The sequence below is a fragment of the Bactrocera neohumeralis genome, chromosome 5 (genome assembly GCF_024586455.1).
Source record: "Bactrocera neohumeralis isolate Rockhampton chromosome 5, APGP_CSIRO_Bneo_wtdbg2-racon-allhic-juicebox.fasta_v2, whole genome shotgun sequence".
Lineage (NCBI taxonomy): Eukaryota > Metazoa > Arthropoda > Insecta > Diptera > Tephritidae > Bactrocera > Bactrocera neohumeralis.
Genome location: NC_065922.1, coordinates 8,039,670 through 8,065,568, shown reverse-complemented (window position 1 = coordinate 8,065,568; position 25,899 = coordinate 8,039,670). Strand labels below are relative to the sequence as shown.

Genomic DNA, 25,899 nt, shown 5'->3' with positions numbered 1-25,899 from the left:
TGCACTAAATAAATGTTTATAGTTCGGCATCGCATCTAACAACAGGATACGTATGGTACTCTAGATTTCCAAAGTTATTAAAAACGCTGACAGCTCTTCTTTTTATGTCAATCTGCAAAATTTTCTACTGGGGCAATATTTAGGTATGTTGTACGTTGATACCTTGGAGCGAATTGTGGTGAAAACTTCAGTGTGTTGAATATATACTCGTTTTCCTCCACAAATTAAACTTTTTAATGACAATAGATACAGTAGAAGCAATAGAAACGGAAGATTCAGTCCTAATTTAACGTGTATATACAAAGAACTTAATTGAGGAAGGCAAAGCAATTCGTATATCATGGATCGAACGTTCAATATTGCCTTCTAAAGACTTCTACTTAAAGAGAGTCTGGTTTATTGCTAAAGACCAATGACTTCAAAAAAAGAAGTAGTTCAAGGGTGTCAAATCACAACTTTTTGGAGGATACAAATGTCACATTTTCATGAAATAATCGAATCTTCAAACTTTTCTCGCAATCCGTTTTGTTGGAACCAGTAGTTTTCAAGATCAAGTTCTTCCAATTGCGGCCACAAAAAGTTGGTTGTCATCGATCTACACCGCTCTCCAGCTTCATTTCGAAAGTAGTACGGACCAATGATTCTATCAGACCAAAAATCCCACCAAACTGTAAATTTAGGTGAATGCAATGAATAATTTGCGAATTTCCTTCGCACAAGAATCGGCAGGTTTGTTTATTTACAGCACCACTCAAATGACAGTGAGCCTAATCGGAGAAGATGGTTTTCTTAAAAAACTCGTTATCGCTTTCAAGTTGTTCAAGGAAAAGTCAACAAATTCACGACGTTTACGGTGGTCCAATGGCTTCAGTCTTGAGTAAAAACAATTTTATAAAATTAAAGATCATGCCATATTAAAAATAGCCGAAACGACGCTTATAAATCATTTCATCCCTATTGAAAAGCCCGGTATTTTGGTGTATTTATTCATGTACAGTGGCAACACTTGCTTTGGCTAACTTTGACAGTGGATCCATGCGATGCGATCTCAGCTGTTGTATTCAGATAACTTATCAATGCATTCTTGTTAGTGGCCTGTAGAAATACGAGTATGAATTGGTGCGCAATCCGTAATCTCTAATATTAAAAATAAACAATATTTTTTAAATAAGTTGTGATTTAAATTCTAATAATTATTTAGTGGTAAATTATGTACTAATACAAACAGGGTAAGTTCAAACTTGTTGACATGCATACCTTAATGATCTTCTGCCTGACGCTATTCCTTTGTATATGGTATTTCCCCCTGACATTTTGCTATTCCTTTGCAATTTTTATATATGTATTATATTTCATATAACCCTAAAACTAAAAGAGTCAGATATGCATTCATATGCACTTTTTGAAACTTGGTACACGTATTTCTTGGCTCCATTTAAGTTCGAAGATCTAACTTGAAAACCGATAAAGTGGCAATAAAGATATTTGAAATTTATTTAAAATTATAAAATTAATATAACCATATTTCTAAAAAATTATGACACAAACAACAAGTTGTTGCTATAAATAGGTTGTCTTTCAAATAAGAGCGTTCAACAAAACTCGCTTAAATGATTATTTTGTTTGTGTCAAAGAATAAAACAATATTTTATAATAATATCGTCCAAAACTGCGAAAACCTAATATTGTCTAACCACCATTTACCCATCAATTAAATGATTTCCGTTTATCAGTTGAACTATTCACCGTATATATTCCATCAGTATTAGAGATATCGGTATAAAATTGGTTGAAAACATTTTGTTTACTAAAGTAATAGTAAACATTACAAAATATTTAAAACTATTTACTCTTTAAAAATTGTAAGGTTATAAATTACTCTTATTTGTTGAATTTTATTTAGTTTTTTTAATTTTATTTATGTATTTATATAATTTAATTTTGTAGACATTTTAAAAAATATTGGTTTTACTCATTTTCAATTTAAAGAATCGAAAATAATGCAGATATATTAACATATATATACATACATACATGTAATATTAAAATAATTACTAGATAGTGTTCTGCATAGATATAGTATATACATACATATGTATAGATAAAGTTCTCAAAAATATTGCAGGCTAGTAGATGTCGATTAGATGTGGACGGAATGAGCACGTAAGAGCGATTAGCATTTTAATAAATTATTTGCCCTAGATTAAGAGTAAAGTTAATATGCATTTACTTCATTTTTTTTTAAATTATTTAAATGTTTGAGTATTTTACATTTTAGACTTAAAATAATATATATATGTATAATGCATATATACATATATACATATATGTATATGTATATACAGCTATGGACACATAAATAGCACAGATTACTTCGCAGAAGTAGTACTCACGCAGATTTTAATTGAAGAACATCATTTTTAGTGTTGTTGAAAAATAAATAATTAAAAGTATTTCAGTGAAAGAAATAATATAAAATGGGATCTGGAAAGCATACTACAATAGAAGAAAAAGGAATAATTTGGAACGTGTATAAAAAAGGGCAAAAAGTGGCCAAAATTTCTAAATGGTAAAAAAGTATACAACGCAATCAAATCATGTATGGAGAATTCCCAAATATTGGTCAAAGGCAGGATTCGGAAGCCAAGACCACGTAAAACGGATGCGCGTACAGACGCTACTATAGTATGAATGAAAAATTATCCAATTAAATCATCACGGCAGTTAGCAGCTGATATCAGCCAAACATTGGGCTTAGAAATATCCTCTAGACTTGTCAGAAGACGTCTGAATAAGGCAAAATTGTTCGTATGCATAACGAGGAAGAAACCACTCCTTTCACAAAAAATATCTCAGAAGACATCTAAAGCATGGTGGCGGAAATATTAGGGGTTGGGAAGCATTTCCTTGACATGGTGTAGGTCCGCTCGTAAGAATCAATGAAAAAATTAACAAGTTTCAGCACTTGCACATCTTAAAAAACCCTATGGAACCATATGCTTTTGAGTCTATGCCAATTAAATGGAAATTTATGCAAGACAACGATCCCAAACACACATCGAATCTAGTTAAAAATTGGTTTTCTGCAGAGAGGATAGATATTTTGGATTGGCCAGCGCGAATCCCTGACTTAAATCTATGGAATGAAGTCAAGACTGAAATTGCAAAGGTTAATTATAAAAATATGGACGATATCTGGTCTGTCGTTAAAAAAACTTGGTACGCTATAACTAAAGCTAAGTGTCAGTCTCGTAGAAAGTATGGGTCGCAGGTGTGAAGCAGTCATTAAAAATAAAGGTTACAGCACAAAATATTAACAATAAAAACGTTTTGTATGGAAAAAACTTTATAAAAATGCAATATGAACTAAATTGTCCACCTTTTTTTAGGTTGTGCCATTTATGTGTGCATCTCGTTATACCAAAGTTTTCGCATTTTGATGATTATTTTTTTAAGCAATTAATTGCAACTTCATTTTGTACTCTTATTGAAGACCAATGATGAACCTTTAAAAAAAAAACCAAACGCTTGTTATTTATTAGAAACATTTTTGATACTGTTACACAAATAAAAAATGTGCCATTTATGTGTCCATAGCTGTATTTATATGTATATATACTAGGGTGATTCAAAAGAAATTTTTTTTTTTTTTTCAATTGGTACTCGCAAAAATAGGTTCCTAGACACCTCTAAGAAAGCCTCTCCAAATATCAGTTTTTAATTGTAACGGGAAGGTCCTCCGCCTAACGGTTTTCTATTTTTTCTTATTATCAGATAGAAAAATTTATATCTCGCTTCCAACTACTTGAAAAAATATTTTGTTAATTAGGTTTTGTAGGAAATTGAATGCTCTAAAATATGGTCTCTTATGATTTTTTCGTAAACCCAACCGTTTAAAAGATATTAACGGTTGAAATTTGACGATTTTTGGAAAAATTCTTTTTTTCTTATTAATTTTTATTATTATTATTATGAATAGATTTTTGGGAGGCTTTCTTAGAGGTGTCTGGGAACCTATTTTTCGGAGTACCAAACGAAAAAAAAAAATTTTTTTTTTTGATCGACCCTAATATGCATTGATGTTTGACGATGAATATCTCGTAAACGCTTAACTTAATCGAAATATCGTAGTAGATCATTTTTAGAGCAGTAAATTTCCTACAAAACTATGTGTATCATCATTCATAATAATTTTTTTTCATTGAGTTATAAAATTAATAAGAAAAAAAGAATTTTTCCAAAAAAAGTCAAATTTCAACCGTTAATATCTTTTAAACGGTTGGATTTCAAAAAAATCATAAGAGACCATATCACTTTCAATATATATAAACCTATATTAACAAAATATTTTTTTAGTTTAAGGACTTACAATACATTTTTCTTTGATAATAAGAAAAAATAGAAAACGTTAGGCGGAGGACCTCGTTCAATTAAAAACTTATTTGGAGAATATAAAAATGAACCTATTTTTAGTCCAAGCTGTATATATGAATCACCCTAATATATATATATATATAAGTACATGTGTTTATATATACACGTGCATATTTGACTAAATTACAGTCCTAGACTTCTTAAGCTAATATTACTTCCAAATATTCTGAAATGCTGGTTCCACATTTTTGCCAACACCAATTAAAAATACTGTTTTACCAAAGTTGGTCTCATTTAACTGGTAAAAAGGCTTTTATTATTTATTATGGCGTTAGCAACTTTATATATGTACATATGCAATATTTGGCTAATAAAGATTAAACTTAAGCACTTTAATATCTCAAATGGTTTCCCTTATTATGTATTATATTTCAGCTGTCAGTTTCTATTGTGGCGGTGTGTTGACCTATCGAATTCGCGGAGTATTTTAGCAGTGTAATATGAAGTTGTTGACGATAATCACACTGTTCGTGCCACTCATTAGTGCCGATATATTCCCGTTATCCATTATTCACATTAATGATTTTCACGCAAGGTAAATGTTGTAGTAGACTCTAGATATTTTTACAAAAAAAAATTCAAGAATTCTATTAATAAGGTCTCAAAAGGTATTTATAAGCAAGTGATCGTTCAGCAAAAGTTAACAATAAGTAACATTTGTGTAATTATGTAGACTACAAATAGTTTCCCACTGAATAAAATTTGCTACATAGATCCGTTTCCAAAATACGTTGGGTAAATAAGTGTTCGACGATTTAATAACCAGCAAGGGAAAGCGGGATAAATTAAATGGTAATAAAGGTAAAATTTTAGCCATAAGAAATTGGACTTGCCTATACATACATATATAAGTATACATATACATATGTACATATATAAGTTACTTTACTTTAGACATCTATGTATTTGTAGTATTAAAATTATGACGTTGAAGGATTTCTTTCTTTTCCCAACTATAAGTTTGATTAAAAGATATGAAAAAAGTTCACGAATGATCAAATATTGATAATGCAGATTAGCTTTTTTGGATGTTAGAATATAATGACTAATTCGTCCGCAGTTGATTATTTTATTATATCAAATTTCATATATTTTATTTTATAAATTTGTATGTATTCAATAATAGAATATTATGCAAAAACAATATTTATTAACTCTAATTGCTTGTGTATTACCAAATTAAGAAAATACCATTATCTTCATCTTGATAAACGTCACGTGCAATTGAAACTTACATATATAGTTTCGTGTTGGTTTCATATTCGTTTTTAACTGTGTGTTAATAAAAGCGAGATAATTTTGTGCGATATTTCGATATTTGTGTTGTTAAAAGTCACCGCTTAAAGAAAACATAATTTGTATTTCTAAACTTAATTCAAAATATACATATGTGTGCTAAAAATTCCATAAGTTATATATGTATGTACATATATATTTTTGAATGTTTGACTTTAAAAATTACATACTAAAATTTTAAAATAATATTTAAAGTATTTTTGAGTTACAAGGTTCAGTTCAATCAGTGTATCTTTCAACAAGATTTTCTCAAAACTACGTTATTCAAAAACAAATCATCCGATCGCTTTGATTTTTTTCTGCATATTTGGTATATACGAGTATTCTTCCTACAATGGGCTTCCAGTTTAATTGTATAAAAGATGTAATTTTGTCAGTTCAAAAGTAATATTTTCTATAAACGTAATATAAATCTATTATTTTACAAATAATATTTTTATAAATGTAATGTAAATTTATTATTATACAAAATGAAAGGAGTTTTACTCAGCTTGAGCAAAATTCGAATTTTTTTCCAATTTTATTACAGTTGAAGGTCTTACCTCACATTTATATTTTATTATTATTTGTTTACCACGATTAGGTTCGCTAAAAATTAAATATTGTTATTATTTGACATTCTTTGTGTACATATAAAACTTTCCGGACAGAAGTTTTATTTTAAAAAAATTTCAAAAATCCTCATTTTAGACGATTATACTAGTTGTGACCCCTAATACCCTTTAAAAATCTACACAGTCCACAGTAGGTAGTTCTTTATTCAAGAATTCGGTGGACTACCCTTTATACATATGTATATGCATATAAATCCATTTTTCGTAAAGAACACGTACAGTCGTACAGGTAAAATTATTTGAGTATGTATGTAGTATCGAGAGAGCGTTATTGATTCTTATGTAGTGTTATATAAAATGTTTTAAGTTCAATTGTATGTATTGAGTTATAGTGATAGTAAGTAATCTCCTATATTGCCAATAAATGATAAATTAGTAATGGAATCACTTAAATTCGTGTATATTACCGTTAACGCATGAACCAAAATCGTTAGCCAGTAGTTTTTCCTTTATGACTAATGATTTACAAAGCAATTAAAAATTATAAAAACCAGATAAGATTTGATTTTAACATAAAGAAAGTCGTTCCAAATCATTATATACGTATACTATATACACAGATGTCTTAGACTTAAAAGAAGTGTATAAATTTTTCCTCCTCCTAGAGATTAAAGGGCTTTGTATTGGAAGGAAAAATCCTGATTATGTCTGACTAAAATCTCTTCACTATTTCTTGTAGTTATTTCAACATTATTATTATATCATTAAGTATTCTATAAGCTTTAAAACTGCCTCCAAAGTTTGTTGCAATCTAATTTCAAATTTTTGAAAATATTTTTGGAAGTTAACATTGTCTGCAGAGAGCCAAGCGCTCTATACTTGTATGATGAACTTGGACATTTTATATTTTATAACTGTATCACACAGATTCGAGCCTACGGATACATCAGGCGGCACGTGTGATGCTGGCGAAGAATGCATCGGCGGCTTAGCGCGAACCATTTACACTGTAAAGCGTTTACTGGAGGAACAAAAGGACCAAAATCCGGTTTACTTCAATGCAGGCGACAGTTTTCAGGGCACACTTTGGTACAATATCGGACGATGGAATGTGACAAGCCAGTTTCTGAATATGCTACCCGCTGATGCTATGGTAATGCGAAACAATAATAAATAAAATCGAATATTTTACAAATTATCGTTTCAAATCAAAAATAATTCAGACACTCGGCAATCATGAGTTTGATCATGGCATTGAGGGTGTTGTGCCATTTCTGGAGAGCATCAATTCACCTATGTTGGTAGCGAATATGGATGCAAGAGATGAACCGGATATGCAGGGCAAATACCAAAAATCGATAATAATCGAACGTAGTAACAGGAAAATCGGTGTCATCGGTGTTATTCTCGAAACCACCTATGTAAGTGAAGTTTGCTCATTGAACCGTGTTTGTTGTTTCATAATTGCGATTTTCTTGTTAAATTAGGATTTAGCCAATACTGGTAATTTGATATTCCAAAATGAAAGCACCGCTATACGTGAGGAAGCTCAAAAGCTGAGAGAACAAGGTGCCAATATAATTATTGCCATTACGCATTGCGGCTATGATGTGGATAAATTAATTGCACAGCATGCCGCTGATGATGTCGATGTTATAGTGGGATCTCATTCGCATACTTTCCTATATACGGGCGATAAATTACCCGGTCCAGACACGCCATATGGTCCGTATCCCACCGAAGTTGTGCACGAAAATGGTCATCGCATTTTGATTGTTCAAGCGGCAGCTTATGCAAAATATGTTGGAAATATAACGGTATACTTCGATGATGATGGCAACGTGGTCGACTACTCGGGTGCACCGATTTACATGGGATCCAGTGTACCAGAGGGTGAGTACGCACGCTTTTGTAGTATATTCGAATTAGCTGCACCAATTTAATTAGCTGGATTAATTTTATTTAAATTACTAACATTATTAAAATCTTCTGCATCTACTGCTAACAATAATTGTAGAAGTTGAAATTCTTGAGCTGATATTTGTTCTATTCGAATAATTACTATTACACTTATTTAAACCCGTTTAACATAACCCTATTTACTTTGTTTAGTGTAGTTTTATTCAAATATTTTCGAAAATCTGAAACGACTCATTTTTGTAGATAATATTGTTTCTTTTCTAAAAATTTAGCATCAGATTTTACTAAAATTGTATACATCAAACTCCATTTTAAAGTGTTTCACTAATATATCCCTTCTTCCACCGCTTGTAGTATAGAATAAAGCCTTTGTATATTGACAGTATTCGTAAAACTGTAGTGCATGTGTATGGTATATAAATATAGTGAACTAATACAACAACATATATAGTGATATTGAATATATAGCATATTTATTAAAAAAAATGTGTTAACTGCATGCTTCCACAAGGTCTAATAAGCTAAACGGTAATTGATTATGTTAATTATTTTTAAAATATAAGTCATAATATTCGTACAATCATTCGCAGACGCTGACATTGTTGAAGCTATGAAGCCATGGCAAGAGATCATTGATGCACAGGGTTCAGTGGTTGTTGGTGAGACAAAAGTCGAATTGGCAATGTCAACATGCAGCGATTCCGAGTGTAATTTGGGAAATTATTTCTGTGATGCAATGATACATGCTGTAAGTGTGCTACAACTGTTTTATAATATGCTCGAATTCAACCAGATTTGCCTATGTGTAGTTTGCTGCTTTAACTCCGTATTCGGAAATGCCATGGGCAAATGTTTCTATTGGCCTAATAAACACTGGTGCTCTACGAGTGCCGCTTAGAAAAGGAAGTATGTGCAATATTTTTTTTTTTTACTTACATAGCAAATTTCGAACTAATTACAATAAAAAATTTTCTACTTGTAGCCCTCACATATGCGCATTTAGTCACAATGTCTCCATTCGAAAATGTACTGACCGCCTTCAATTTACCGGGGCATAAGCTCTTAGAAGCATTGGAATTTAGTGTGCAACCGATAGATATAAAGAGTAATACCACAAACTCTCCAATTTATATGCAAGTAGCTGGTTTAAAAATCACGTATAATTACAATAATCCCGTTGGAGAGCGAGTGGTTGATATCAAGGTACGCTGTGCAGATTGTGCCATTCCAGTTTATGAGGATTTTGATTCAAGGAAAATTTATCGTATCGTGGCACCAGATTTTCTAGCTGAAGGAGGCGGTGGTTTCACCATGTTCAGGGATTATGGTTCGGATTGGCAGTTAGTAAAAATTGTTATATGTAAATGTTCACTATAAATAATATTTAATATTTTTGTGGTAATTATAGGAAGGAAATGACAGATATCGATGCGCTCTTATCGTTCACCCGTAATACCAGTCCAATATATATCGGAAGAGAGAAACGTATATCGGTATTGGGATAACAAGCAACACTTCTTTATCGAATTCCATTTTAGCATAAATTTGTTTATAACAACTAGAAACCTGTATTTAGAAATTTTTAATAAATTCAGTGATTTTAATAGAAAGACTTTATTATTAGCAAAAAATTGGCAATTAAACTGAAACGAAATGAATTGCGGACTTAGTAATGAGTATGCTCTCATGAAATTTTTGGAAACTCTCAAAATGTCGCGCGGCACGTTGTTATTTCATTATTATTATTTCATGACAAATAAAAGGGTTGATTAAATTTCAAAACTCTACATATACCTCTTCTAATTCAATTACTTGAATGTTTTAATTTTATAAAATTAAATGTTTTGTTAGTTCTTTACTAAATTAGTATTATTATCTGTACAATTAATGCATTCAGACCCAGAAACTGCGGCTGCAATTGTACCCATTAAAGAGGAGATGGATAAGGTAGGGGCAGTTGTTCAGGGTGAGACTAAAGTGGAGTTGAGAAAATCAACCTGTAGCAGTGATGAGTGCAATTTGGGAAACTTCTTTTGTGATGCCATGATACACGCTGTAAGTAATACGCATTCACATATAAACCCGTTATTTTCTATTTATCAACAATAAACACTCTAGTTCACTGGCTTAACACCGTACTCAGAAGGATTGTGGTCTAACGTTTCCATTGGAATTGTAAATACAGGTGCACTGCGTGTACCCCTGTCCCCAGGAAGTAAGTAATAATAAAATAATTTTAATTTTTGCAAATAAAATATTCTATACTTGTATTTGTAGATATTACTTATTCGCACATAGTGACGATGTCACCGTTTGAAAACAAACTCACTGCATTCAACATACCTGGTCATAAACTATTAGAAGCATTGGAATACAGTGTTAGTCCCATTGATTTGGATAGCGGAGTTACCAGCTCCTACAGATTTATTCAAGTATCTGGCCTTAAGATAACCTACAATTATGCTAACCCAACCGGAGAAAGAGTGGTCGATATTAAAGTTCGTTGCTCCGAGTGTGATATACCTGTTTACGAGGATTTCGATTCAACAAAAATTTATCGTGTCGTCGCACCAGATTTTCTAGCAGAAGGAGGCGATGGTTTCGCAATGTTAAGAGATTATGGCTACGATTTTCAGTGAGTATATTAGTTTTTGAGAAACATGACTTTTTTAATTATATTATCAATATTATTATTATTACAGAAAAGAGATGTCCGACTTGGATGCTCTGCTTTCATACACAACTCAAGTAACACCAATCTACGTCGGTAAAGAAAAACGTATTACTGTATTACGGAAATAATGGAAATGCCAAATTCTTACGTTTGATGAAGCAAATTTGATATTTAAATTGATATAATAACAAATAAACAATATAATTATTATATTAATAAATAAATCATTAATAGTTAATTTGAGCTTTACTTTTGATCATAACCAATACTAATAAATAGTATATTCTGTATAAAGCTATACGCCTAAAGAATACTTGAAATAAATTAAAAGTTTTCAACCATAAAACTGTGAATTTGTATTATATGTATGTATAAAAAATTCAGAAATTATTTTCCAAGAAAAAACCATATGCATTTAAACAGTCAAAGAACTTGTTAACAGTGCTTTTTTATTTTAATTATAATTATGTTGGTTTTAAGTAACATTCATCTTTAAAAATATATAGATCTACCCCTATATTATTCAGTCTTATTTACTTTTTTATAGTATATAACAAAATAATTAAAGGAAAACGTAATTTTTTAACTTAATAAGAAACACTTTACAATTAAACCTGTGAATATAAATCGAAACATTTTTTTAGATGAGGAAGTTTTAAAGCTGAAACAAATTTGGGCTACTAATATCACTACTGAGGGCAATATTGTTGTTGGAACGTCCAGGGTAACTTTGTCAAATTATAACTGTGCTCAATCTGAGTGCAATATCGGAAATTTATACACTGACGCAATTTTGCACGCGGTAAGTTGGGGATTGAATCATATTTCATGAAAATTATAGTTCACATTCTTACTTAAAGTTTTTACGCTTGGAGCCCTACAACACACATAAATGGGCCAATGCCTCAATAGCTATAACAACTAGTGCTGAAATGCGTGCTTCCATTCCACGTGGCAGTAAGAACCAATGGAGATTTATTTTTTATACAAAATAAAAACAATAATAATTGTTAAATTTTATAGACGTTACTTACAAGGAAGCTTTTGAACTTTGCTCGTACGAAGGTGATCTCATAGCCTTTGATTTGGCCGGTAAATATTTGCTGGAAGCTTTAGAATACAGTGTCTCATCAATTGATCTAGAAAACAATGTCAACGAGACTTATAAGTTTTTACATAGTTCGGGCATTAGAGTGACGTACGATCTTCGGGCTGCCAAAGAGAATAGAGTAGTTAGTGCAGATGTGCGATGTACTGACTGCGCTATTCCCTTTTATGAATCATTATCTCCAAATAAAACTTATCGTATTGTTGCTGCTAAGTATTTGGCCACCGGAGGTTATGGATATTCAATGTTTACAAATTATGGATCATCGCGAAAGTTAGTATGAATTTTTCATTAAAATATTTAAAAGAATTGATATTTCGACTTCCTTTTAGCACACTTCCGGTGAATGAACTGACAGCTTTAATCGATTATTTCAGAGCGGAAAAGCCGATAACTATTGGCTTGCAAGGACGAATTAAATTAATATAGATAAACAAAAATTTCTAATACTATTGTATCTTTAGCGATGAAAAATTTAATTAAAATTAACTATTTAATTTGCTATGGCAATGGTTACTTAATATTTATATATTGTTGGCGAACTAATGAAGATGTTTTCTCTCATATTGTGAGATTTTATTTATAAATATATAATAATAACACCCGGTAGCACTAATATAGAAAAAGAAATATGAAAATGTGCAATAAATGTCAAAGTGGAAATAATCAAAATAATCGGAATCGACCCAAGGCAGAGAACGTATACGATATCAGACCAACGTGATGTCAAAAAAGTCAACAAAGTGAAATGAAAATTTGCGAAGTTATTTGCATCGGTATCAGACTAATATGAACTATTTGACAACAAATAAATAGTGATTTGTTGTATAATATGAAAAACATCAAATGTGATTAGATTAAAAATATATTAAAATATCGGTGAAGGTTTAAAATAAAGTAAGCTAGCGAATGTAGTTATTTTTATTGTGTACATACATATGTGAAAAATGCTACATAACCACAAATGTTAAGATGTTTAAATCGCAGTATAAGAAAAAGTAAATCTGAGATTTATTGGAAATTAAATATATATAATCGTTAGGTCAATATTTAGGGTTGAAGTTCTGGTATGTGCGATTAAAATTACACAACCCATCCTCTGAAAAAAATGTGACCAAATTAAGTTGAATGTTACATTTGTTTTTGTTGTGCTACACATTTTCCAAGTGGAAGTGAAGTGGGTACAAAAGTGGCTTAGTCATACAGGACTGGATTTATAATAACTTATAAGACATTTTATGTATATTTGTATTGGATTTAAAACCCAGTGTTAATAATAAATGAAGTAGGTTTATAAAAACATTTTTATCATCACACTTGTATGTTGCGTAAATTTGCGACGTACTTTAATTACTTAACTAGGGAATTTAAAATAAACATCTTTCTTTTTCAAAATCTTCGCATTTCAATTAGTTATTATTTTATGTTGGCTTTTCATGATCAGATTTTTTGTTTAATAAATTTATTTAATATCTTGTAACGTCTTGTACATGGTTAATATTTGAATTTGAAACATTATGAATCGTGAATGTTAGTATTGCACATATGTATTATCTATGAATCGGTTTGGTGGTATTAAAGGTTAAATATACTTAGATTATACATTGTAGATTATATATTTGTACCCGTATTTTTAGGTTATAATGCAAATTAATCAATACCACCGACAAAGAAAACGAATTATGTTATAAATCACTTAAAATGGCAGATTAAGGAGGCATCGGAGCTTCAATAGGACCTTGTTAATTTTCAATTTATATTCAATCGCTACGTTACAAATCCCATAATCATGAGGGTTGTTGCAATGGTCAGTGGTGGCAAAGACAGTTGCTACAATATGATGCAGTGCGTCGCAGAGGGTCATGAGATTGTAGCACTAGCAAACCTGCATCCAAAAGATCGTGGTAAGCAAAAAAATTAAAATAGTAGTACTTAATGTATATAGTAGTATACCAAATTTTGCAATATGTAATTGGCAAAAAAATTTCCTTGACTAAACTCTTTTTTTGAGTAATTAATTCTCAAGCTTTCTATTAAGTTACGAAGAAATACTATATATACTAATAATAATTAAATATTGTAATAGGCGTATTTACCCAATTAAATTGAGTAGGCCAACCAATATTTTTATCTACACACAATGGAAGAATGTACTTATCAGTAAAGTTGTTTGTTTTTATAAACTTAACGCTTTAATTAAATAGCTCTGGCTTTGATATGTTTAAAAATAATTCTAAACAAATAACAAATTGCTGTGCTACTAAAATTAGTTAAAAATTACTTATTTATCCATTTATTTTTAATGCAGATGAATTAGATAGCTTTATGTACCAGACCGTCGGACACATGGGCATCGAGAGTTTGGCGAAAGCTATGGGTCTACCACTTTATAGACGTGAAACCAAAGGCAAGAGTACTCAAACTGGAAAACATTATGTGCCTACCGATGATGATGAAGTGGAAGATTTGTACAGTCTTTTAGAGTTGTGCAAGGTTAGTATTTACCTTAGGAAAATGATTCAGTTTGTAAGGTTTTAAATAAACATAAGGCAATAGATTATAAAAATATGGAGAAAATTGTATACACCTTTTTCTTTGTAGTAAAATTTGGATTACAAGATTCTATCTACAATATTTAAGCACATACATCCTATCACATTCGCCCACTTGTTGTGTTAGTGTGTTATATTTAAATATGCGCCCAATATAACATTTGCATTGTATACAAATATTCTGCTTCTATTTTTTCATGTGACTGCTTACCCACATACAAACTAAATGAATATATTAAATAAGTGTTTTGTCACGCTCATCAAAAAAAAAAAAAAACTTCTTGTGCTGTTTGTTTACTTTTTCCATTGGATTAATTGTGTTTTATGATACTACATAGAATTTGCATATATGCATGAATACTACGTTCATTTGAAAACAACACAGAATAAAGCATGCTTAAATAATATTTTTTTAACTGTTCTCTAGTTTAAGGCATAATGTTATTTATTGAGATCAATACCTAAAAATACGCAATAGAAGTTAAAAAAGAGTAAACAATTTATTTCAAACCAGAATTAGACATTTTTAGAGAGTCTTAGTTTAATGCTATAAAATATAATATTTGTTTTTAAACATTCGTATTTCTGATGTATAAAAGTGTTCATGTAATTTTAGAATGAATTGCAAATTGAAGCAGTTGCAGTTGGAGCCATTCTCTCTGACTACCAAAGGGTAAGGGTCGAAAATGTTTGTAGTCGCTTAAATTTGGTATCACTGGCGTATTTATGGAGGAGAGACCAGACTGAATTGCTACAGGAAATGATTGATTGCCAAGTACATGCCATTATAATAAAGGTGAATTCTTTAGCATACAATATACAACGCTTTGTCTGATTAACGAATTAACATGTAACATTTAAAATGGGATATTTTGCGAAATTCAAATTTGATTACCTAAATTAGTGGTTATAAACACCAGGATCTCTATTTGAGATTTGTGTAAACAAAAATTATTATGTCTGAAGGACTTGAAATAAAACTTTTACATGATATTTCTTATGTTTTTAGGTAGCTGCATTAGGTTTAGTTCCTGATCGCCATTTGGGTAAATCGTTGCGCGAAATACAACCTCACCTGCTGAAAATGCGTGATAAGTATGGTTTGAATGTTTGTGGAGAGGGTGGTGAATATGAAACATTTACTTTAGACTGTCCGTTGTTTAAGCAACGAATTGTAGCGTAAGTGTATAGTAATATTACTTTTTATTGAATTGAGATACTACTAATTTTATTTTACTTCCCACATGTTCGTTTTAGTGAGGATGTTCAAACGATAATTAGTTCCGCGGATCCTGTATGTCCGGTCGGGTATATAAACTTCACCAAATTATCGATGCAATCGAAAGAACCGACTCAATTCTGTGATGTTTTTGTAAAAAAGTCTCTGGACTATATAAGTGACCTAAACGAATCTACGTACAGTGACCTCAGTGACCCAGATCTCAGTGAAACTGAGCTAGAATTGATAGAGAAAGAAACCCGTTTACGTGAATCCCTAAGTCAAAATGAGTTGATGATATCGCGTAGCAATTCATTTGGACGCCACTTGACTACTTCTTCATCGCCCATACCAATAGTGACGAAGAGCGCTAGTGTCGATGAACCACCGACACCGTCTTCGATGTTTTCCTCTTCAGCAGCGCTGTGCGCCGCTTCACTACAAACAGCTGTCAACAGCTTTGGCGTAACGCAACCATTGGGTAGCAGTACGGCGGCAGTGTGTGGTTCCTTATCAATGGGGATATCATCTACCGGTGCCACGGCCGGCATATCGACCGCACTGGTAACACAACCACCCAGTCCAATGAAAATAGAGCGTGAGTTCCGTCCACTAAAAAATCAGCCAATGGCAGCATTTAATCAAAAAGGCTGGTTATGGGTGGCGGGTATACAAGGTAACAAATCTCTTCATAAAATACCGCATGTTGGTGTTATATATGTATATGTTTTTTTTCTCTTAGGCTGCGCTGAAACTTTAGAAGAAGGAATGCATCTGGCTATGCAATCCTTGGTAGACTTGGCTGTCCAGCACAATTATGAATTAACCGATTACTGTTATATTACACTTTACATACGTTCAATGACCGAATATGCATTATTGAATCGTATTTATGGCCAAACAATAAATTTCCAAAATCCACCCACCCGAGTATGTGTCGAATGCCCACTACCGGAGGATTGCCATGTGATATTGGAAGCGATTGCATTTCGAACGCCCATGCGACGTCGTCCCACGTTGTCTACTAGTGAAGTAGATGGTATGTTCTGCTAAATAAAAAATGTAACTTGAATCGTAATTTTAATGTTCTTATAGGTTATATTGATGAGCACAATAATAGTGGTGATTTAACTTTGAAGCAACGCCAAACCATGCACGTACAAGGAATTTCCCATTGGGCACCAGCAAATATTGGCACTTATAGCCAATCGACTAGGGTAAGTATCTCACTTGAAAGCCAAATATTTTTATATAAATATTGCTTTTATTTTAGGTGGGCGAAATAACATATATATCTGGTCAAATTGCCCTCGTTCCTGGAAGTATGACAATTATCGAGGGTGGTATACGCCCCCAATGCAAGTTGGCTTTACGACATATTAGTCGCATAGCAAAGGCGATGAATGCTCAAGGTCAACTACGTGATGTAGTCCATGGTATCTGTTTCCTGACCCATCCAGCGTTTATAGCCGAAGCGCGTCGTCAATGGGAACGACGTACAACAAACGCTATAATGGATTATATTGTTGTGCCTGCTCTGCCACGTGAGGCTTTGGTGGAATGGCAAGTGTGGGCACATACACATAATGATCGCTTCGAATGTAAGTGTGTAAATACTTTGCAGTGACACTTTTATTTAATTATATTGTTATCGCAAACAGACGAAGAAACTGGTTGCTCCGTCAGCGATTATACCATCTCCATAAGACGACGTTGGAACTATGAAAATAATTGCGCTGCAATTGTCTGTTATGTATCTACAGGTAAGTTCAAATTACAAAATATTTACGTTTATCTAAAAACTAAATGGTGAAATCAATTAATTTTTTACGCAGGTTTGGCCTCATCCACCACACAGTTGACCCAATTAAGTGAGGATATACTTAGCAACCATTGCCGTCTAGCACAAAACCTTAGTGCTGAAAACCTTGACGAAATACTTACATATACTGTTAACCGATTGCTCAAAGATTATCCGATCGCTAAACGTATAGCAGACTCTACACATGTCAGCACAGGCCACCCCATCGAAGCGGATGTCGTTAGTGCGACCGATGGCAATTCACATTCAACTTCTTCAATAAATAATAATGGCCAAATTAATACGAACGTCGTAGGTGGAAAGAATTCAACTGCCTTTTATATACCGGCAATTCACCTCAAAGTGTTCTATCAAGTCACTGCTGCACCGTCCGTGGAATTACTGCTTAATGCACTATATGACTTTCGGCTCAAATGCCAGGAAACCGCCAACATTGTATACACAGTTTTGCCCGCCTGTAGTTTACATAATTTTAGTACTTTTCTATCAATTTGCGGCGTTCGTCATGAATAAATGCCTGTTACTCCTTAAGACTTATTGTAATTTGTAATCTATCTATATATGTATGTACACTTAATTGACCGAATTTTGTTATGCCTTTTGCATTATAACAACCACAGACATACTTATTAATTGTTAATGCAGCAACTTTTGGGAATTATTGTTGTAGTGCTAGTCCTTAGGCATATATATAAGTCCAGATATTTCCGGGATTTTTAGTTTACAACAAATGTAACTAAGAAAATCAATAATTTCAGAAATTCTTTATGGAAACTTTTAAATTATTATTTGTTGCCAGAAATTGATAAAAATTGTTCGATAAGTTAAAAGTTTTGTTGTTTAAGTATATAATGTAATATCGTGTCGTTTATGTTTGGTTAATAGCTCTTTTTTTACTGCTCGCGTTCAATTTTCGATTGGCCTACAACGAGTTAGAAATTCTATAAAAAACATATTTAAAATCATTTCGTAATTCGTGGTCGTAAAGTTATTGTGTTTTCTTTTTTGACTTTTTGAAACATTATTTTTGCAACTTTTTGCTGCGATTAAGTGATTTTTAGCAAATTTCTTATCATATTATAATATTAATAAATAATTAACAAAGATAGAATTAATTATAAAAACCAAAACGTCTATACTTACTCATTAATTCTTCATATATACATACATACATACATACATACATACATACATACATACAAACTTATAAAACTGGACTTAAATACCAAATATAACGAGATTCTATAACTCGCATGTTAAAATGTATGTCTTATTAAAATTATAAACTATTTACTATTAATTAACCTCATACCGTTTTTATTGTTAAGAGCAAGATGTGCAAAATCGTAACTTCACGTCTTTGTGGATTCGGCGTGTTTACCTTATTATACATAGCACAGATACAAACGGGAAACCGCATAAAATACACAAATTTAAATAAAATGAAGTCAATCATTTAATGATAAATCTAACCCTAAATAAACTAAGAATTGTTATCCTTGTTTTTAGTAATTTGATAAGCACTAAGTTAATAAGTGGCAAAACTAAATAAAATATACAAAAGCAAATTGCTGAAAGCGATAATATAATACACGTTTTTTATTCCTAAAATAAGTACAATCATAATTTTCATACAGAATTACTTATTTATTTTAAATTTCTCTTTCGCTAAATTGGAACATTTAAAGTCTAGGGGAACGTATGGATTGTTCTTCATCGATTTTTAGTGAAAAAAACATTGGGACTTAAATAAGCATGCTTACAATATTATAAATTAACCAGTACATACAGTATAAGCTGTTCCAGAAAGTCAAAAATCGTGGTATATGGAAGATGGTTGATACCTTTACATCTTTGTTGATGAAATTGGTCAAATATACATATGTAGAAGAAATTAAATTTCTTTTAAAATTTATTATTCCTGTAGTTACAAATCAGAGAACTGCAACGAGTAATAAATTTTTGTGTATACTTAAGTACTGATCCGTTACTCTGTCTGATTCTTTCAGTTCAGTTCATGTACACGAAGCGAACTGTTTGTCTTCAAATCAGCGATAGAGAACAACTTTGTATCACTAGCGATCGGCTTATATCTGATTTGTTTATGAACATTCGTATCAGCAGAAAATACCCAAAGTGATGCAAACTCATGCTTCAATGATTGAAATGATCGACAGCGTTCGGTTTGTATATCATCCCTTAAACACTGATTTTCTCTAGTGCACTTCTGTTCTATTTCAACTACATATGTATGTATGTTTGTATACACATGTATGTATGAATGTATATATGTTATATGTAAAATGGAAATTCCATCGATTACATACATACATACAACAAATGTATGTATATATGTATGTACATCCATATGTACGTATTCGATGCAATTTTCATTGTTTACGCTTCGAAAATTTGTAACACGCGCACATTTTCAAAGCTGATACATTTTTTGCCACACATGATTCAAATCAGTGACACATGATTCAAATCAGTATCATATGATACGATTGCAACCGAAGCCAGCCATACGTTTACACGATCGTGATTGCCAACAGGTCAGTTGACGCTGGCGGCTACACGAATTGATTAACAATGTTTTTTATGCTGAACTGAATTGATTTGACTCTGTTTTTGGCACGACTGTTTGTTCTGATTTTATCATACTTGTTGCAGCTCTCTGTTACAAATGTCATGAGAGATGGCCGTTGTTATTACCAGCATATGCCAATGTTTAAATAATAGCTATATTTCCACAGATTTTGTGTGATTTCAGCAATTATTGGAGGTGTACAAAAAGTATATTATACATAGGTCAGGGAATTTCCACTTTTGAAAATCCTTAAGTCCCTCAGCACTGCCCTCTTAATTGTCAAATAAGTGTTTTTCGCATAACAACGCTTTGTAGGCTTGGCATGGTCCGAATTATTCACACTACATTTATAGTTCCAGCCTCCTCACATCTACGGAATACGTGTATCAACTTTTACTCAAGCCACATTACGGAAATACAGACATCCGGAAATCAATTCGTCTTATTATAAAAACCTCGATTAGTTTTTAAACTATTATGGTCTGTACAATCTGCTGCAAGTTGCTAAAAATTAGTTTTTCCTAATGCAAATATTAAACACAATTTATGCATTCCGTTCCGAGTAATTGGTACATCTGTTCCAATTTCTTGCTTGCAAATTGTTTCCCATGGAAGTATGTAATTTACATGTACACATCCGTTGTCGTAATTTTGCACTAAGAACACGTAATCAAAAATTACTGCCCCATTATACACGTATGTAAAGCTAAAGTTATTGATTGAAGTAATAGACACGTAATTAATTTAAAATATATTGTTGGTTAAAAGATTTACGACAGGTTTATCAAATGTAAAACGTAAACAATAATTTCTTATCACACATCAAAACATTTGAAAATTATTTGCATCACTTCCGCTGATTTGGCAGCACTTTAACAAAGAAAAATAGCTGCAAATTGCTGGAACACTGGCGAAAGTTCTGTTCCATTTGTGAAAATAACTTGCGCTCTCACACTCTCCGAACGTGGGCCAATCAAAATGCTACAAAACTGACAGCGCAACAACCAATAAGAAAATACCACGCCAAAATTATAGGAGTAAAAATAGCCGGCGACACAGAGAGAACAATCAGTTGAATTTTACACATCAGAGAATAAAGAATATAGTTAAAAAGTGAGTTTGCGGAAGCATTAAAAATATAAATTAATTTTTAACTGCCAAAATAGTTAAGCTGTTACGTACAGGATACATATTTTATATAGTAATAGTAAAGTAAGTATAATTAATATTTGCTGGTGGAAAATTAAGTACGTTTAATATACAGTATTCAAAGTGTGTGTTCCAATTTTGAAACAGTTTTGCAAATGTGTGTATTTACTTAGTTGTAAAAGTTTGCAGTTATTGTGGAAGTGACATTAGGATATACAATTTAAATTATTAAATTTGGTATATAATGTGTAGAACTTTCTCCATAATATCATTATTAAAACTGAAAATTGTCAAATCGCAACAATTCTGGAAATTTCTCGGCATATACACGAAGATTGTCTATACGTGTGAAATTGGAAGAGAGAAAGAGAATAAAGTATTGCCAACTACTGTGTCACATTGCCAATTGGAATATCAGATGAATTTAACGCTGAGACCCAACCGAAAACATAAGTAAATTAACATAAAATACTTGACTTAAAAGTGCCGCGAATATACTACAAGTAATTTTAATGCAATTGCTGAAAATATCTTTCAAAAATATAAAAGTTTAAAGTCAATTCAAGTAACTATTATATTGTGATATATTCCATATGTGAAACTTTGCTCATTGTTAAAAGCTTGCAATGGCTATGAATTTTATGGTAGTTTCAGAATATATACATACATATGTATGTATATACTGTTTGAAAGAAAAACGCTATCAATAGCTTTCAAAGTTATACGCCTACATTGATCACAGAAAATTCACGCTTACTATATAAGCTCAGCTTATGCTAGCAGATATGCATCCATTTACTTCGATTCCAATTCCAATTGCACATAAAGTCGCACTCTGCGATTATTTGTACACGTCATGCCTTTTACTGTTAAAATATAAAGCGTGGAAGGCAATAAAAAGTACACGTCAGTTACGGGATTTCACTTCTAAGTGGCAAAAATTAGGTCGCCCATATTGTTTACATATTTTTGGGTCCACTTGTTTAAATAATTACCAAACTCTTTTATGCCTAATGGAATTTCATAATTTAGTTACTAACCAAATTCTCCAAAAGAGCAAATATTTTAGGTTAATCCAAAGGTTAAAATTTCTATAATGTATATTTTGTTGAAATATATAACCTTTTTTACATTTATGTATATTCAGGCTTTGTTGATACATATGTTTATATCTGCTTACCGATATATTCATACATACATATGTATGTATCCAACCCGTTTTAGTTTTTTGTATACCTTTGAATATAGAATATATAATATACTACATGACATGTACCGAAGTTTCAGGGTGGTTAATAATAAGGCACTTTGCACATTTATACATACTTTTGTACGTCTAGAAAGCTCTCTTTTGATTTTGGTTTTATATGTTAATCTGTGTGCGCTCAACCTTAGCGTAGAATGTAACCGGCTCCCGGCTTTTTCCTCTATAAAATTCCATTGGAAAGTGTACACGTATCAAGAAATTGTTGGTAGCAATAAAAACAAAAATTTCTAACAACTTCGGTCTTCGGTTAGTACATATGAAACTACCATGTTTTGCTAATGCGGTCACGAAGTACGCGACTACTGAGCTTGAAGAGCGTATGTGTGAGAGAATTTATGGAATATTTGCGATTAGGAGACGCACTAATTTATTGTACTTTTATGTACACGTAGCACACTTCGAATTTTGATTATCAATGTCAGTCAGAATTTATAAGAGCTTAGTTGTAGACGGTCTCGTAATTTCTCTTTATAATTTTATGTGGGTATTTAAGTACTTTAGTAGGAAATTTAGAAAGTTTTAACTATTTTGCAATTATTTGTGATATAACATTTTTGTATTTATTTAGAGTATATACATATGGTTATTTGTATATAAGTAGAACATTGTGACGTAAGCAATTACATACCAATTTCACAGTTGCTTATTGGACGTGCTTTAACTACTCTTACTCAACCTATTACATATTTTATAACACTTTCTAAATTATTTTTCTTTTTTTTCCAGTTAATTTAATACATATAGCATAAAGACACTTCAAGATGAAGGTTTGCTTATTACTTTTGGCCGTTGTGGCCTTTGTGAGTCTCTCACATGGTGAAGAGAAAAAAGAAAAGGATAAGGACATTGGCACAGTGATTGGTATCGATTTGGGAACAACATACTCCTGGTAAGTTGTAACGAGCAATTTCTTATTTGATAATTCAGTTTAATAATTTTTTCGTTTTATTAATTTTCTTTTAGTGTTGGTGTATATAAAAATGGACGTGTAGAAATTATTGCCAACGATCAAGGTAATCGCATCACACCATCTTATGTAGCATTTACTGCTGATGGTGAGCGTCTGATTGGTGATGCTGCTAAGAATCAGTTGACAACAAATCCTGAGAATACAGTATTCGATGCCAAGCGTCTCATTGGTCGTGAATGGTCAGATTCCAATGTCCAACATGATATCAAATTCTTCCCATTCAAGGTTGTAGAAAAGAATTCAAAACCACACATCAGTGTATCCACGGCTCAAGGCAACAAAGTATTTGCCCCTGAAGAAATTTCCGCTATGGTTTTGGGTAAAATGAAGGAAACCGCTGAGGCTTATCTTGGCAAGAAAGTTACACACGCTGTGGTTACTGTGCCAGCTTATTTCAATGACGCTCAACGTCAGGCCACCAAAGATGCTGGTGTCATTGCTGGTTTGAACGTGATGCGTATTATTAATGAACCTACCGCCGCCGCTATTGCTTACGGTTTGGATAAAAAAGAAGGAGAGAAAAATGTGTTGGTATTCGATTTGGGTGGTGGTACTTTTGATGTCTCGTTGCTAACCATCGACAATGGTGTATTCGAGGTAATTGCCACCAATGGTGACACTCACTTGGGTGGTGAAGATTTCGATCAACGTGTAATGGATCACTTCATCAAATTGTACAAGAAGAAGAAGGGTAAGGATATACGCAAAGACAACCGTGCTGTTCAGAAATTGCGTCGTGAGGTAGAGAAGGCGAAACGTGCTTTGTCTGGTTCTCACCAAGTTCGTATTGAAATCGAATCTTTCTTCGAGGGTGAAGACTTCTCAGAAACTCTAACCCGTGCAAAATTCGAAGAATTGAATATGGACTTGTTCCGCTCAACCCTAAAACCAGTCACCAAAGTTCTTGAGGATGCTGATATGAATAAGAAGGATGTACATGAAATTGTTTTGGTTGGTGGTTCTACACGTATTCCAAAAGTACAACAACTTGTCAAAGACTTCTTTAGCGGCAAGGAACCATCTCGCGGTATTAACCCTGATGAAGCTGTTGCCTATGGTGCTGCTGTTCAAGCTGGTGTACTTTCGGGCGAACAAGACACCGATGCCATTGTTTTACTTGATGTCAATCCATTGACTATGGGTATTGAAACTGTTGGTGGTGTGATGACAAAATTGATTCCTCGTAATACTGTAATCCCAACCAAGAAATCGCAAATCTTCTCTACTGCATCTGACAATCAGCATACAGTTACCATCCAAGTTTACGAAGGTGAACGTCCAATGACTAAGGATAACCATTTGCTTGGCAAATTTGATCTCACTGGCATTCCACCAGCTCCACGCGGTATTCCACAAATCGAAGTATCATTCGAAATCGACGCCAACGGCATTTTACAAGTTAGTGCCGAAGATAAGGGTACAGGCAACAAGGAAAAGATTGTCATTACTAACGATCAGAACCGTTTGACTCCTGAAGATATTGATCGCATGATCCGCGATGCTGAAAAGTTTGCCGATGATGACAAAAAACTGAAAGAGAAGGTCGAGACCCGCAACGAATTAGAATCATACGCCTACAGTTTAAAGAACCAAATTGGCGATAAAGACAAATTGGGTGGTAAATTGAGTGATGATGAAAAGACCAAAATGGAAAGCGCAATCGATGATACCATCAAATGGATGGAACAAAACGCCGATGCGGATCCAGAAGAGTACAAGAAACAAAAGAAGGATTTGGAATCGATTGTGCAACCCATTATTGCCAAACTGTACCAAGGAGCAGGTGGTGCACCACCAACTGAAGAAAGTGATGATGATGCGAAGGACGAGCTGTAAGGGGAGGATGGAGTAAACAATTAGTCCTTAATACATTTACTATTAATTTCATTTAGTTGTTAAAACTGATATAGAAAATTTCAGACTGATACACTCTTAAACAAAATAAGTTTAATAAATTTCGAAGATCTAATACGAAGAAAAAATGAAACCTTCACAGTCCAGAAAAATTTAATTTTCCAACAACAACCAACCTGCTTTTTTTAGTTGAACTAAATTTATATACAGCCTCCTGCCCAAGTTACATCTCTATTCCTTGTAGAGAAAGGTATTTAGCGATGTAAAACTTTAGTTTATTTATTTGTTCCTTTATTTAAAAATTTCGGATGTGTCTCACATTCCATGTCAAGTCTGTCCAAAACTCGATATGTATAAAAAAGCAGTTAAATAAGTTTTGCAATTGTACATTTCTCATTCACACTCATGAATTGTAGTTTTAATGCATGGAATAAGTGATTTCATTTTATACAAAACGGCAAAATATTGTAATTGAAAAGAAGTGAACGAA

At 32.4% G+C, this 25,899-nt stretch overlaps 3 protein-coding genes across 6 annotated transcripts; all 3 read left to right on the top strand.

The window, feature by feature from the left end:
- Positions 1-1,047: 1,047 nt before the first annotated feature.
- On the top strand, positions 1,048-12,552 carry LOC126758173 (apyrase). The gene is made up of 17 exons (XM_050472283.1): positions 1,048-1,229; positions 4,810-4,969; positions 7,212-7,437; positions 7,508-7,705; positions 7,772-8,177; positions 8,795-8,952; positions 9,014-9,110; positions 9,187-9,544; positions 9,613-9,707; positions 10,102-10,259; positions 10,323-10,419; positions 10,482-10,839; positions 10,907-11,004; positions 11,523-11,680; positions 11,739-11,835; positions 11,902-12,259; positions 12,319-12,552. Exons 2-17 carry the CDS (start codon positions 4,875-4,877, stop codon positions 12,413-12,415), a joined length of 3,054 nt encoding a protein of 1,017 aa, XP_050328240.1. The 5' UTR covers positions 1,048-1,229; positions 4,810-4,874; the 3' UTR covers positions 12,416-12,552.
- A 146-nt stretch (positions 12,553-12,698) lies between these two features.
- On the top strand, positions 12,699-19,169 carry LOC126758296 (uncharacterized). Of its 3 annotated transcripts, none has more exons than XM_050472519.1 (11): positions 12,699-12,834; positions 13,624-13,890; positions 14,295-14,479; positions 15,155-15,334; positions 15,548-15,717; positions 15,796-16,433; positions 16,500-16,796; positions 16,853-16,974; positions 17,031-17,358; positions 17,419-17,520; positions 17,593-19,169. In XM_050472519.1, exons 2-11 carry the CDS (start codon positions 13,776-13,778, stop codon positions 18,090-18,092), a joined length of 2,637 nt encoding a protein of 878 aa, XP_050328476.1. In that variant the 5' UTR covers positions 12,699-12,834; positions 13,624-13,775; the 3' UTR covers positions 18,093-19,169. The 3 variants fall into 3 exon arrangements, with proteins under 3 accessions (XP_050328476.1, XP_050328475.1, XP_050328477.1); XM_050472518.1 differs by having other exon boundaries at positions 12,699-12,883; XM_050472520.1 differs by lacking the exon at positions 12,699-12,834 and adding an exon at positions 12,912-12,984.
- A 2,073-nt stretch (positions 19,170-21,242) lies between these two features.
- LOC126758297 (endoplasmic reticulum chaperone BiP) lies at positions 21,243-25,542 on the top strand. 2 transcript variants are annotated; one of them, XM_050472521.1, is made up of 3 exons: positions 21,243-21,381; positions 23,312-23,474; positions 23,549-25,542. In XM_050472521.1, exons 2-3 carry the CDS (start codon positions 23,347-23,349, stop codon positions 25,389-25,391), a joined length of 1,971 nt encoding a protein of 656 aa, XP_050328478.1. In that variant the 5' UTR covers positions 21,243-21,381; positions 23,312-23,346; the 3' UTR covers positions 25,392-25,542. The 2 variants fall into 2 exon arrangements, with proteins under 2 accessions (XP_050328478.1, XP_050328479.1); XM_050472522.1 differs by lacking the exon at positions 21,243-21,381 and adding an exon at positions 22,978-23,065.
- Positions 25,543-25,899: the final 357 nt, after the last annotated feature.